Source organism: Hipposideros armiger, unplaced genomic scaffold (genome assembly GCF_001890085.2).
Source record: "Hipposideros armiger isolate ML-2016 unplaced genomic scaffold, ASM189008v1 scaffold_7, whole genome shotgun sequence".
Lineage (NCBI taxonomy): Eukaryota > Metazoa > Chordata > Mammalia > Chiroptera > Hipposideridae > Hipposideros > Hipposideros armiger.
Genome location: NW_017731357.1, coordinates 5761517 through 5777211, shown reverse-complemented (window position 1 = coordinate 5777211; position 15695 = coordinate 5761517). Strand labels below are relative to the sequence as shown.

Below are 15695 nucleotides of genomic sequence, written 5' to 3'. Positions count from 1 at the left end.
AATCCCTTCAGATCCCAGAAAGTTTGTCCTTTTTGTAGTGAAACTAATCTTTGGAGGTATTATAAACCACTTTTCATGAACCAGTGAATAGTCTAAGGAGAGCTAAATCTGAAGCCTGTACAAAAAGCTTATCCCTATAACATGTGCCATACTATATATGAACTTCTGCTTTTTTTCAGTCCTTAACATCTGCCTCTCTGAATTTTCACGAATTTCTATTTCATAAGGGTAATCATTTTATATACATACTGGCAGCAGCATGCAATAAAATACTTAGTATGGGTTTGTTTAAAAAAAAGATAGGCGGCTTCTGAGTGACAGAGGTGGGATTTTGAACAAGACTTGTCGTTTGAGTCCAGAAATTATTTTTGATTGCTCCATATCTATTTCTTACTCTGAATCTCTCAACTTGGCATATGGAGGAAAAGGTATTTACTTTTTATGTGGTGGTAGAGTGATGGCTATTAAAAATACCAGAAGAGCAGAGTGTGCTATGCTGAGATCTGATGTACCTACCCAGCAGTACGGGAAATCTAGAAATGTAGAGAACTTGACAGAGGTAAAAGAAACTGAGAAATCAAGGGACAGAAAGTTGAGACTGTATAAGAGATAGGGATGGCAAGCAGCTAGAGGCTTTGTTGATAGAAAATGATTTAGTTGTGGGGTCTGAGAGAAAGGTCTTTTGTTTGGGGGAGGAGTTACACGCTGTCACCTTTTTCATTTATTTACCTTAAAGTTATTTGGTTTAGAAGGATAGTTCCTTAGTTGTCCACAGAATACTTCTGTCTAGAATAATTTATCCCCTGACTTTTGATTTGTCTACAGATGGAATGTTCCTGGGATACATATAAATGGAAGGATGATGAACATAAAACAACAAAAAATCTAATTTTAAGATATTTTAACTCAAATGACCTCCAAATGTTAAAGGACTGCCGAGCAAGAGAACGGTCAATTATACACACACACACACACACACACACACACACACACACACACAATATATGAATATATGGTGGGAAAATATGTATAACAAAATTGAACCATTTAAGCCATTTTTAAGTGTACAGTTCTAGTGGCATTAAGTACATTCACATTGTTGTGCAACCATCGCCACCGTCCATCTCCAGAGCTTTGTCATCTTCCCAAACTGAAACTCTACCCCTTAAACAATAATTCCCCATTCGTCCCTTCCCCCCAACCCCTGGGAACCACCTTTCTACTTTCTGTCTCTATTGAGTATAGGTACATCATATAAATAGAATTATAGAACATTTATCCCTTTGTGACTGGCTGTTTACACTTAGCATAATCTCCTAAAGGTTTTTTCCATCAGTAGCATGTGTTGGAAATTTCTTTTTAATGCTAAATAATATTCCATTGTATTTATGTGCCACATTTTGTCCTTGGGTTGCTTCCTGGAAAGATTTCAGAGAGATATTACTGGTTTAGTGGACAGCATGATAGAATTAATTCTAGACTTGTTAACTTTCTACCTGTGCTTTGGTCAAATCACTTCTTAGAGTGTTGGTTTTCTAATTTATAGAAAAATACCACTCTAATTTTGGTGTGCCTCGGGGTCCGTCCCCCCCCATAGCCCTACAATTAGGAATATATTATGCTACTTCTCACCACCCCAATGTTGTGACACACACACACACACACACACACACACACAGAAGGAAGTGGTAGGGGGTGGAGGTTGTGCTTATTGTGGGGGATTCCCAGGCGATGCTAATGAATCCATCTCTCCCACTCTTTTATGATAATTAGATCTATATTCAAGACCCCCAAGTTTTTGTTTTCAATTTCAAACTTGTAGAGTCAACTGTCTAGTGGATGTTTTCACCTGTTTCAGTGTTCAAAACTGTATTCGTCACTGACATCCCTATTACCTACCACCCTCCCCTTTGAAAAGAAGTAGAAAGGAAAGGAAACTTGGAGTCCAGGCTTGTATAAGCCAAGGAAGCTCAGAGGTTTAAGAAGGGAGGCTGGGGTAGTGGCAGCCAGTTCTGTCTTAAGCTGAGAAGAGGGCAAACAGGATGAACAGCAAGAAGCAGTCATTGATTTGTCAATTGGTAGAGCATCGATGATCTGTAGACCAGACCCTCTTCCCATCCTTCCCCCTCAAAATGTACATGTTCACAAAGCTTTGCATGTAATTTTAGGGGAGTTAATCTTCAAACCATCTATAGACCTCAATTAAAACCAACTGGCTTAAAGCAAGTTGGGTAGTTTAAACACAGCAGATGAGAGAAGAGAATGTAATAAGTGAAAGGGGAGGCCGAGACATTCATTTTAAGGCTTTTGGAGAAAGAGAAGGGCAGAGATTGGTGATTTTTCAGTAAGAAAGATTGAAACATTTGTAGGCTAAGAATAAGGCATCCAGGAAAAGTTTAAGTGGATGATGCTTGAGGCATCCCCCATGTGAAATTATGAGCCCAGGTTGGGGGACAAAAGGAAGAGGTTTGGAGCAAATTTGAAGTAGAGAAGAATGAAGTTAAATTGGTTAGCTGATGTTTGGAGTGGAAAGAAAAAACTCAATAATTGCCAGCAGACCCAAAAAACTAAAGAAAATGATAGGCGACTTTCTTTACGTTTTTAAAATTGTTTAGTTCACCTAAAACTTTTTGTAATGTAGGGTATATAAAAATGGAAAACGAAAAGCAAAAGAGAGGCTGATCAATCATGTAATCTTTTGGTTTTCCACTTTACCTATGAAAGATTTTTCTGTTTTTAACCTCATCAATACTTGATATTATCAGTCTTAAACTTTTTTTGTTATACCAATTGACAAGTGAAGCAAAATATCATTAGAACCCCATCTCTGGGTTAAATGATTATATTTAAATTGGAGGTGTAAACATTGGACTATTCTGTAGTAAAGGGGAAGTGTGGTTGTCTTACTTAATAACAAAAAACGTATAACCAATAAGCTAAAGTTCTCAATCTGTTGGTACATTAGAGCCAATCAGTGGGGGGGGGAGGTTTTTTGAGAAGTACTGATGCCTAGGCTTCACTCAAATATAGAGTCATCCATTCAACCTTGAGAGAGGTTTGGACATCAGTGTTTTTTTTTGTGTGTTTTTTTTTGGTTTTTGTTTTGTTTTGTTTTGTTTCGTTTTAAGCTGAGCCATCCTGCTGCCTGTTGGCAGCTCAGCGGCTGCTCAGCTCAGGCTGGAATCAAAGGACATCGGTGTTTTTTAAAGCACCTCAGATGATTTTACTGCGCAGCTAAGAAAGAGACCCATTGGTCTAATGAATATAAAATTGAGAGTTTGGTGGCATCCCCCTATACTCCGTTGTCAGGTAGCAAAGAATTCCATTGTTAAACAGTNCAGTATACATTTTAAAATGTATCCATAAGCTAAAATTTTAAATAAATATTATAATTAACAATATGTAGTTAATTTTAGAATTTTGGGAGACATTTTTAATATTGTTGGCCTTATAAAAAGAGAAAACCAGCCAGGAAAATTCCAATTTATGCATGCAATGCTTGGTTTATTCTGTCAAAAGTAGAAATCATCAAAATGTGTTGAATTTAGAGCTCAGATAGTTTCTGACATTTCCCAAAGTTCATATTGTTTCCACTTCAGGCTTATTTTTGCCTGAGTAAATCAGATATCAAAATGATGGCAATCTCCAACATATACCTGTATCACACTATTTTACTTTATTTTTTTGCTCTATAGGTCAGTAATAATCTGTAAGAGACTCACGGGGAACAACTTGATTTAAGATGGGTTTTGGCTGAAGATATTTTTTATATCTTTCTTTGAAGCCTAGCTCTTGAGTATTAATTATTACTGAGTGTTCCTACTTGCTTAGACATACATTGCAATTGAAAACGTGAGAAGGTTACCTTTAGACTAATTCTTTACTTACTGTACATATACTTTTTAAAATACATTGTACATAACTATTGAGTATATCAGCCTAATAGCATCATTCCAATTACTGGAGAAATAAAAGTACAGTACATAATGTGTACATACTTTCTTAGAATTGCTGAATGCCAAAAGGCCCCTGGTGAATGAATGAATGAATGAATTGTTTTGAATTAGCTTTTTAACACCAAATGAAAAGGTAGGAAAATAATTGTAATGAACTTATAGAAATATGATAGTTGGTTTATTAGATAATTTAGTGGTTGTACATTGTCACAAAATCATATCAAAACTACCCCTCAGCTACCATATTGTCTCTTTAAAGGAGTTACATTTTACTTAGCATTTTTTGTCCTAGACATGTGTTTGGTTTGGTTTTTAAATATTTGTAGAAATTATTGTTGCTTAAGGCTTAGTAGCGAAAACTACCTCTTGTTTTTCCCTCAGTGGCTTCTAAAATGTGGCCTAAAGAGAAGGCAAGGTCTAAAAGTTTGTTTTGTGTACACAAATGTTTAGATGCATTTGATTCTTATGTCTATATAATATTTTAAGTTTTTACACTGTAAGCATGCTTTTAACTACAGAAATTGTTGCCTATCCTAGTTGCATTGTACTTTGTTACTGTTTTCCTTAGGGAAGCAGTTGAAACAATCCATACTATTGCATCCTGGTACCTCTAAGATGAGAAATGGGTGGATTCACATGTGTAAGCAAAAGCATTAACCCACATGTTCTAGTTAGGAGCAACAGATAAATTACCAGTGGTTAGTTAACTATAACAGAAAATGAATTCAAACATCTTATTTAATATCTTTTTTTTTTTAAGATTCTTTATCCCCTTAAATTTTAAAAAATACATTTTCAGATAATAAGGTATTCTCATAATGGGATCTCTGAACTAGAAGTATGGCTTCTAATTTCTGTTCACCAGCTATATTGGTATGAACAAACAGCTGTGCCCTAGTGATCGAATCTGTATGGGTACTTATGCTTCTCTCTTGGACAGAGTTACTGTGAACAATATGCAATATGTTGTGTATTTTTTTTCCAAGATGGTTTTACATAATAATTTTCTTTTATTGAATTTCCTGTTTCAATCAAGAAATTACTTCAGATAGTCCTTCCCCCGCTGTCCCTAAAAGCAGGAAGTTAACTTTCTTCATTAACTGTATTGCAGGGTTGGCTAGTGGATCTTCTCAACAAATTCGGCACTTTAAATGGGTTCCAGATTTTGCATGATCGTTTTATTAATGGAACAGCGTTAAATGTTCAAATAATTGCAGCCCTTATTAAGTAAGTTACTGTTTTCAAATGAATCTTCAGTGCATTATAGAAATTGCTAGATAAAAATTGAGTTTCTTTTTTCAAGTACGGTTTCTTTAACTGCTAACTTGGATTTTTAAGTAATATTAATAGTCTGAATTCAGTCTTAGTTGATTGTAAGGAATCAAGTATTATAAGAGCTTTTTGTCTTTTTTATTTTTCAGACCATTTGGACAGTGCTATGAGTTTCTCACTCTTCATACCGTGAAGAAGTACTTTCTTCCGGTTATAGAAATGGTTCCACAGTTTTTGGAAAACTTAACTGATGAAGAACTGAAAAAAGAAGCAAAGAATGAAGCCAAAAATGATGCCCTTTCCATGATTATTAAATCTTTGAAGAATTTAGCTTCACGGGTTCCAGGACAAGAAGAAACTGTAAAAAATTTAGAAATATTTAGGTTAAAAATGATACTTAGGTAAGATATTTACCTCTTGAAATATTTATGTGAACATTTAGAATTACACTTAACACTGAATTTCTGTTACAGATTATTGCAAATTTCTTCTTTCAATGGAAAGATGAATGCACTGAATGAAGTTAATAAGGTGATATCTAGTGTATCATACTATACTCATCGGCATGGTAACCCTGAGGAGGAAGAGTGGCTCACAGCTGAAAGAATGGCAGTAAGTCCTTCGATTTTTCTTTTTTGAATAAGAATCTACTTAAGGCAAAAAACAGAATAGCTCCAATCATTAACTTTTAAAGGAAACTTTGAAATTGGGAGGTATTTGGATTGATTTATGACTCTGTTATTCCGGAGAACATTTTGTAATATCATAGTTTATTGTTTGGTAATAATATGGGTATCTTAGCACATCTTTGGTAACTTACTGATGAATGTAGGTGTTCTTAAGTAATTATTAGCTTGTTGGGAGGGGTTGATTGAAACAGTAGATAAAGATGATCTTGGGAATAGATTGGGTAGTATTTAGTACCTAATGAACAATGTGGCCTGTTGTTCATTTGACCAATTCCACTTAAAGTTTTTAAAATAGTAAATATAATTACTGGAATGAGACCTACATGAATTTATGTTTTATCATTTTACTGGAATGAGACCTACATGAATTTATGTTTTATCATCATTTTAAGAACTTAAGCATTTATATTGCTATCATTTTGACATTTAAAGTTGTGGAAACTTAATGTACCATGGATTTGTGTATATATTCCAGTTTTGGTTTTTTACTATTGCTAATTAATACTGCTTGTAATTCTTTTTNTTAAAAACCTGAACAACAACAAAAAACAACCCTGTGATTCACACGTGAATCTCAAGCACGCTGCTTCTAGTTGGTACATGCTTATTGTAGAATTCTTTATAGATTAAAGTTTTTAGGCAAAATTATTGTATTGGGTTGTCGGAAAAGTCATGACTCATTTTTGCAACGAAAAACATAGAAAAAATACGTCATGACTTTTCCGGCAACCCAGTAATTATAGGGTATTTAATTATATTTGTCATTTGGGGGTAAGTTCTTAGTGTTCAGCTATAAAAGATTAGATTATTCTCTATTACAAGTATGATAGAATAAGAGCTACAAGTGTGCTCTTCCTCCCTCCCTCCTTCCTCTCTCCTTCCTTTCTCTCCCTCTGCTAATTTAAAGAAGTGAGCAAGTCAGGTTTTTAATTTTTTTCCCCAAATAAATGTGTCAACTTCATTTATTTTTTGTCTCCAGTTCCCACTTTTAAGACATAAAAGTACTTAAGTGTATGGTCACAGGTCTTAGACAGAGTTAAGTTTTTCCTGTGTCATAAATTTGTTAGCCAGTATTCAGGCTTCTTTAAACATAGTCAAAGGTTGGATGCCAGAAGTTTCTATTTATAAACCAGGAGCTAGTATTAAAGTTCCAGTATCTTTGCTCTCTTTTTTCTGGTTTATACCTGCATTGTGCATGGACTCCTGAATTCCTTTTGTAATGTTTGTGGCTTGCGTGGCATTAGACAAAATTAAACCTTTACTCTAACCTTACTTTATTTAAGATGTACTTGATAATTCTTAGAGCTCTTGGGTTTGTGATAGTCAACTTAACATTATGCCATCTACATTACATTCTCTCCTAATACCTCTTTACATTTTGGAAGAGGAATGGCTGGTAATTTAAACAACAAAGGAACAAAACAAATCATAGTATTAACTGTCTTGTAGAGTCCCTCCTCACTCTTTCACTTATTCTCTACTTCTTAATGTTAGAATTTTAGTTATTTCACAAGATTTGACACTGTTGGACCAAGAACAACCAACCATTAGTTACTACCCAACTTCTGGCTTTCTTTTGGAATATGCTGTTTACATATTGACATAAAAGGATTTCTAAAATAATCAGATTATTTCACTTAACATATATGTTTTAAAAGAGTGTTTCCACAGGAGAGAATTTTAGGCCCTAGTATGTAGTAAAACTCTGAAATAAATGAAACAGCCTTCACAAAGGCACTGGGTGAACACTTCTTGAGTACTATTGCTGGGATGGTTCAAACTTTCTGGAATGGAATTTGGCAATATATGTGTCAGTAGTCCTAAAATAAATAGTTTATACTGTTGTTATGTAATTATATTTCCAGGACCATGTCCTAAGGAAAAATCGTTGAAGTTCAACAGAAAGATTTATATGTAAAAAGATTTATTGTAGCTCTGTGTATGTTGGCAATATAAATTGCAAAATACCAAATGTCCCTTTATTTGTTTAATTCATTTAATACTATATTGCTATTAATCAACTTTTTATAAAAGATTATTAATGATCTGGGAAAATATTCAAATGGTGAATGGAAAAGCGCATAGACTTAAGCAGGTGAAATCCTAATTTTATTGAAAATTTATACATATGTAGATGGGGTTTTTTTGGGCTCATAGAACAAAGATTGCAAGGATATAATTTAAAATGTTATTGATGTTTATCTGTTGCGGTATTACAACTGTCTTAACTGTTATTTTTGTCTTTACGATTTCTGTGAGCATATATATAATATATACTGGGGCAATGGGGCTTTTTAAAACATAACGCAGACTTTCTGAGTTACATTTATTTTAAATGCAAATATTTCTGTTGGGCTTCTAACACTTGAATTCTGTGCAGTAGATTCTTTTGCCTTGATACTGACCCTAGAGTATATGCAGCATTCACCATCTTAAATATAACAGTTCACTCTTTAGTTGCAAATTCGCTCTATGAGTTCGTATATAAACTTTGTAAGCTAGAACATAGTAGTAGTGGTATACCCAGCTGTTTTCAATACAAGCATTTACTTATGTAACTGTTCAATAGGTGCTAAAATGATGGAGAAGGGGCCCTGTTCTCTAAAAGAGCCATCGACCTGCAGTGGGTAGAAAATTCAAGAACAGATGATTAAAAATCAGCTTAAAATTTAGCTTGGTTTTAATTTGAAAGTGAAAATACCATCTTCTTTCGAAATTAAGAATTAAGTGTCATAAAAGTTTATTTAGTTGTAAAAATATGCACAGCTAAAGTAAGGAGGGAAGAGAAAGACTTGCTAAAAGGGAAGAATGAAAGAATAAAATTAGTCATATAGTAAAAAATGATGGGAGTTATTTAGAAACCACAATCGTGAAGTCTTTTGTTTTTATATGTATATATAATATATATATACATATACATATATATATTATACACACACACACACAACACACACACACACACACACATATATACACACACTTTTTTAAAATTGGGGAACAGTATGTTTTTCCCCAGGACCCATCAGCTCCAAGTCAAGTAGTTGTTTCAATCTAGTTGTGGAGGGCACAACTCAGTGGCCCATGTGGGGATTGAACCGGCAACCTTGGTGTTACGAGCACTACACTGTAACCAACTGAGCTAACCGTCCGCCCCTTGTGAAGTTTTAATAGTTTGGATAATGCTTGGAGACTAAGGAAATTACAGAATAAAATTTATTTTTATCTCCAAATTAAAAAATAAAAGTTACAAGTCAAACTTTTTAATCTGTAAAATATGATGTTTTTTGTTTGTATAATTTTCATCATGTCAAGGCTCATATGATAGGAAATGTAAGCAGAGATGCAGTTTATGTTGTGCTTAAGAACACAGACTTTAAAATTAGACCTAGATTCAAATCCTGACCACAGAGTTGGAGCTGTGTAACCTTGGACTAATTATTTCTTGTCTGAGTTTTTTCATGTATTAAATGGCAAGATACTTAAATGAAATTATTTTAAGACAGTGTCACAGAGACTGCCTGAAACATCATAATGAGCTTACAATCATCATACCTTTAAAAATTTACATTATTTTCCCATGAATTGTGTTGGTGTTTGAATCGTTAGATGTTGTACATGTTATGGAAACCTAAATCTGGAATGTATGGTTTTTAATTAAGACTTCATCGCCTGATTCTTCCAATGAAAATTCCCCGGCAACTCCCCCAGATGAACAAGGTCAAGGTGATGCTCCACCACAGGTTGAAGATGAGGAACCTGCATTTCCACATACTGACCTGGCAAAGTTGGATGACATGATCAATAGGTGAGTTGATTTTCTTTTGTTTCGTTTTGTTTTTTTAAAGCTTTTATTGGGAAATTGGGGGAGGGGAACAGCACTGGGGAATGTGGGGAAGGGGAGCAGACAAGTTGCTGTCCTTTTTTGTTCTTCAGTCTAGTTGTGGAGGACGTCGCTTCACTGGCCCATGTTGGTATTATCATTGCACTCTTCCTGAGTAAGGCGGATCGGTCGCTGGCCTCTGGACGGCCGCTCACAGCTGCTGGCCACTCTCGCTGGCTGCTGGCTACACACGGTAGCCCATGGCAACCCACTGCCACAGGGGCTGCAGCCTACGCCGTCAACGGCAACTCACGGCAGCCCAGCTCCAGGTTGAGCTGTTGTTCAGCATCTTAGCTGTGGAGGGCAGTGTCACTGGCCCTCATATGTGGGATCCGAACCGGGGCCCTCTGGCATCCCAAGCCAGCTCTTAACCAACGCGCCTCTCGGCCAGCCCTCTTTTGTTTTTTAATGTGTGTAATATATAGGAAAAGCCACCAAGTTTCTCAGCATATAGTGATTAGCAGTGAGAAAGAGAAAGAGTGGGCAGGAATATTACAGTAACCACACTGCCTCATTAATAGCCTTAACATCTTAGTCATTGTCAAGAAACCCATGGTTCTCACTGGATTTTAAAAATGAAAGGGAGTTATAATATCAGTAAAGTTTTCAGATTAATGATGACAACCATAGGTGGTGTGTTTCTTAATTAGAACGTATGTGTGGTTTCCTGTTTTGAGAGTTTATGAGGATTTTTTTTTCTTACTGGTAAGTTGGTTGCTAGGGTTGCTGGATGACTTCAATAATTTTTGCTTGGCCCTGAGGTAAACCAGGCCATAAGGAGATTGAGTTCCTCAGAGCTTGCCCCTTGTGAATCCTTAACTAGTCTGAGGCATTTAACTATTTCAGCTGTTTCTCTTGATCTTCATCTCCGGGGTCAGTTCAAAGGATAAGTTTTCATACTTGTACAAACATATCCCCCCCAACACGCCTTCTCCTTCTCCCCCCGCCCCCAATTATTTGGAGGAAGACTCAGAGAATGAAAGTTTAAGCTTGTGTGCTAGGGAAGAAAAAGATTTAAAGACGATCAGGAGACGAGCATATTGGGGGACTCCCCTCCCCCATGGCTGTGATCTTCACCAGGCTGTGGGCTCAACAGGTGAGTGCTAGGGAGGTGTGACACACACCCCAAAACCCAAAAAGGAAAGTAAGGAAAATACACTTATAGGTTACTTGCCTTACTAAGTTTTTTTTTGTTGTTTTTTACTTTATAAAAATCAGTTAACACTACTACATATATAATGGCAGGGGAAATAGAAACCCTGTGCCTTTTAAAAAAATTCTGATTACATAAGTAATATAATTTATTCATTGTTAAACAGAAATATTATGTTGATAAAGTGCTCTATAATTTTCTCCTTATGTACACACATCCCAACCAAAAATTACTAACAGAAGTGTAGTCTTCATGATTAACTTTGTGTTTACTGTAGTATGTATTGATTGTTCTGCAGATATGGGATTCTTAGTATAATATCATTTTGTAATTTGCTTTCCTCACTTGATCTTGAATATTTTTCCTAATAACATATATTTAACTCATTGTTTTTAATGGTATAGTTGAAAGAACACATTAAATGTGATTTTGGCAGATGCCTATAGTAATAGTGTACAATGAATTATACTAAAAAAAAAAAAATGTGTGAAGTTGTTTGTAATGCCCTGACCATTCTCTATAGCAAAGACATAGCAAAAGGTTGTACTGTTGCTTTTCTGTATTTGTCTGGTGATTCTAAGTAAAGTGTACCTATGCAGACCTGAGGTCAAAGTTGCAAATCCTCTGGAAGAGAAATACAAATGGTGTTTTTTATGTAAATAAAAACGAGAAAGGTGGTATACATTTGTTTCTAATAGATTATGTGCTCATGGAGCAGTTTATGTCAGATCAGGATTTTGGGGAGGCTTGCGTGAGTTTGGTGGTGAGGAGGAAGGGGCTAGTAAAGAATGGACTCCTAGGTGGTTTGGGCTGCCCCTGGCATCAGAAAAAGCACCACCTCAGTGTTTCCTACATCCTTGTTTGAGGGATGGGTACCTGTGGAGGCATAGAGATTTGGAGACACAGCTCTCGCTTAACCTTTGGGAAAACTTGACGAATTATAATGAATGGAGGCAGAAATCAGTCATTTCCCACCTAAATTTTTTCTTCTTTGTGAGGAAATTGATGATAGCTAAGTGGTTCACCTACCCTGAATCCTGAAAGAGCACTTTCCTATGAACTCTTAACAATTGGTTATCCATTTAATTGATATTTGGTGATTATAGTAGTTTGATATCCTGTTATTCTCTCTCTCATAGCAATGTCTTTTGTTTGACAGTTCCTTAAAAACGTCTGTAAAGACAACAGATGGTGCTTAGTCTCACAAAGCAAATATTTTGCCAACCTTGTTTTAATATTTTAATGTTATTTTAATATTTAATATTTTCATGGTGAGGTACGTAATTATAATTAGTAACTCATTTATAGGGCCTCTTAAGTTTGCTACCAGTAAACATCTTTTTATATTTTTGAAACCCTTAGGCCTCGATGGGTGGTTCCAGTTTTGCCGAAAGGGGAATTAGAAGTGCTTTTAGAAGCTGCTATTGACCTTAGTAAAAAAGGTAAGTTTAGATGTTGTGCTTCCTGTAGTGCGTGCTACTAGATATACTGTCACTTCATCTCTGAAGACTTTATTTTCCTCGCTTCTAAACCTTAATGTATGTTTCTGGACTAGAACATTTAACTAAAATTTTTGCTGTGACTTAAGATAGATACCTAGAGCAAGGGTTCATATCCTTTGGGTAGCCCTCAAAGGTGTTTGTAAACTCTGAAGTTAACACATAAATTTTGTGTACATATGCATATTTATAGCAAACTCTAGTGTACACATTGATTTTTTTTTTTAATACACAAAAAACATTTGATTTTTCTCTAAAAGGAAAAAAACTTCAAAGATGGGGCCCTGTTTTTTATTTTTTATTTTTTTAATAAGCCAATAAAAAAGAATCTGGTGTTTTTTACTCCGTTGTTTAGAAGTAAAAGCTTAATGTTAGAATCATTTTTCAATGGTTTGGTCTACTTTAGGTGCAATTGAATTCTTATCAAAGTACTACTACTGTAGTCTCTATTCATTTTTCAGGAATTAGAGATTAAAATAAATGGTGGTAACATTTCAGTTTCTGAAATAGGGTAGCCATTAGTGTGTTGTAATTATTAATAGGCATTATCATAATTGAAAATTGTAAAAATTAGTATTTTTAGTACCTTGCTTAAATCTAATAAAATATGAAAATGCATTATCAGATTACAGTTATTTTTCACTGCTTAAATTCTTTTGTTCATTTATGTATTTATTCATCGATTCATCAAAAAGGCTTCTGTCGTAGGCATGTTCTAGGTCCTGACTGTACAGAGATAGATAAAATATCGACATTCACTGGACATGTATCTCCCCCATCCCTATATTTCTTTTGTGGGACCCTGGTTTATTTTAGGGGACGTTCATATTTCTTTAAGTACAGTACTGGGTTTTAAATGTCATCTTTGTGTAATCAAAATCAAATAATAGTTCATGTACAAATTAGCTTTTCATTTGTGTCAAGAGTTAAAGATTTTCTTTGGGGACACATGACTGTTGACTTTCTGAAGATGAAATTAAGCGAAGCTGTAAATAAGCATAGATGCTTAGACTGTGAAAGAGACTAATAAGAAAGACAAGACAATTTCTCTTATTCGATGAAACACTTACATAGAATAGTACAGGGTACTGATGTCAAATGGATTTTATAACCAAAATAAGATTTTGAAAATAATTGTGAGATGTCATTGTTTAAGGTTTACTTTCAGAGGCTAAAATGCTATGAAGTATTTAGATTCCCTGTCACATAGCACTGGTAACCATTTTGTGTTTACGGTCCAGTGTTGTATTGTAATTTGAAATATTTTCACTGTATCTTTGAATTACTGAGTTGACTGTAGTTTATACAGTTGTGTTTTTGAAATTCATTGAAGATTATTTTTGTTTCTGAATCAGTTACCTTTTTGACACCGGAACTATGATAATACTTGTAATATATTTAAGTTACCGTATTTGCCGGCGTATAAGACGACTGGGCGTATAAGACGACCCCCTAACATTTCCACTCAAAATACAGAGTTTGTTATATACTNGCAGCCCAGCTCCAGGTTGAGCTGTCGTTCAGCATCTTAGCTGTAGAGGGCAGTGTCACTGGCCCTCATATGTGGGATCCGAACCGGGGCCCTCTGGCATCCCAAGTGAGTTCTTAACCATCACGCCACTCGGCCGGCCCCTGAAGTGTTTTTAAAAATCAAATTTTATTGCCTTGGTTTATGTTTTGAGTGCACACATTTTTGCAATGTATTTAAGCATTAGCAAATTGAAGACAGTTTTTGCCATTCCATAACTGAATCAAAATAACTAAGTACCTTGGTGTAATGTCTTTGGAATCCCAGGAGAAAACTGAAATATTGTATCATAAGACTATACTTTCTATTTTCTTGAAATAACAGCTGACATACTGTTAGCAGTTTATTAAGTTGAATATAATGTTAATGAAACTAGCTTTTCATCTTTGCCATCTCATTTATATAGCCTCCTACTAACTAGATTCACTGGTAATATTAAGTCTGAACAGTTTCTTAATTCATGTTTTTTATATCTAAAACAAATGTACTTTTTCCGCCTTCTACTTGTAGGTTATGCAATGGTCTCTGCAAGATGGTTTATTCTTGAATTGGAGCTTTTTAAGACTGACAAATGCTGGTACTTCATCATCTATAAGTGGACTATAATTTCTTTTCTCAAGACAACTACATAAGCAGACAAAATTGCAAGGATCTGCCCTGTGTCGAGTATGACAGCCACGACTCGTGGCTCTCCAGTAGGAGGGAATGACAACCAGGGCCAGGCTCCTGATGGACAGTCTCAGCCCCCCCCTCAACAGAATCAGGTAGGATGTTTAAAATACTGGTTAACGCTACATTGGTATGTCTACTATGGGATACTTAAATAATGGAGCATGTGAATAATTTGTGAAAACCATAAACTTACTTTAGAAAAGTAAATTTGTTACTGTCTTCAACAGTAACAAGAAAGCTCAAGTGTTATAGATGGTGATGCTTGAGGCCTTCTTTTTCTGGTGGTGTCTTGCACTGTGAGTCATCATTAAAATTAGGTATTTAAGCCCTGTGTCAATTCTGGGTCCTATGGTTAAAGGCATGGACTAAAGTCATTGCCTGTGTTCAAATTTTAGCTTTGCACCATATTGGCTTTATGACTGGGTAAATAATGTAACCTCTAAGCCTCAGTTTTTCGTCTGTAAAACAGAGATAAGAAGAGTAACTATTTCATAGGGTTGTTAAGAGTATCAAGTGAAATAATATTTGCACAGAACTTAAAATAGATTTTGGTATCAAGATTTTATGCTGGTCTCAACTCACAGGGTGATATGCTTTTTATATTCTCTGGATGAATTTGCGTAAGATTCCTGTTATTCATTAATCATATGGAAGATTTTACTGGTGAAAACATGTGGCCTTGGGTTTTATTTGTGGAAAAGTTTTTATTGAAAATTCAACTTTTTTTTTAACGGGAATATTCTAATTGTGTGTCTGTCTTTTGGTAAATTGGTTTTCAAGGAATTTGTCTTTTCAAGGAATTTCATCTAGTTGTTTATAATATCCTTTTTATTATCTTTTAATGTCTTAGAGTCTGTGGTAATATCTCCTTTTTCATTTCTGACTGCTAATTTGTGTTCCCTTCTGATCACTCTTTCCTAGGGATTTATCAATTTCATTAAACCTTCCCCCAAACTAACTTCTGCCTTTAATTTGCCCCACCCCACCCCTACACACACACACACACACACACACACACACACACACACACACACACACACACACAC

The 15695-nt window shown here is 35.2% G+C and overlaps 1 protein-coding gene across 1 annotated transcript in view; it reads left to right on the top strand.

The window, feature by feature from the left end:
* Positions 1-457: 457 nt before the first annotated feature.
* The window catches only part of USP9X (ubiquitin specific peptidase 9 X-linked), a 130475-nt gene continuing 115237 nt past the window's right edge, over positions 458-15695 (top strand). Inside the window, exons 1-6 of the mRNA XM_019648934.1 lie at positions 458-559; positions 5068-5183; positions 5378-5629; positions 5702-5840; positions 9577-9722; positions 12313-12392. Of these exons, the coding sequence (XP_019504479.1) occupies positions 458-559; positions 5068-5183; positions 5378-5629; positions 5702-5840; positions 9577-9722; positions 12313-12392 (835 nt within the window). The remainder of the gene's footprint in view (positions 560-5067; positions 5184-5377; positions 5630-5701; positions 5841-9576; positions 9723-12312; positions 12393-15695) is intronic.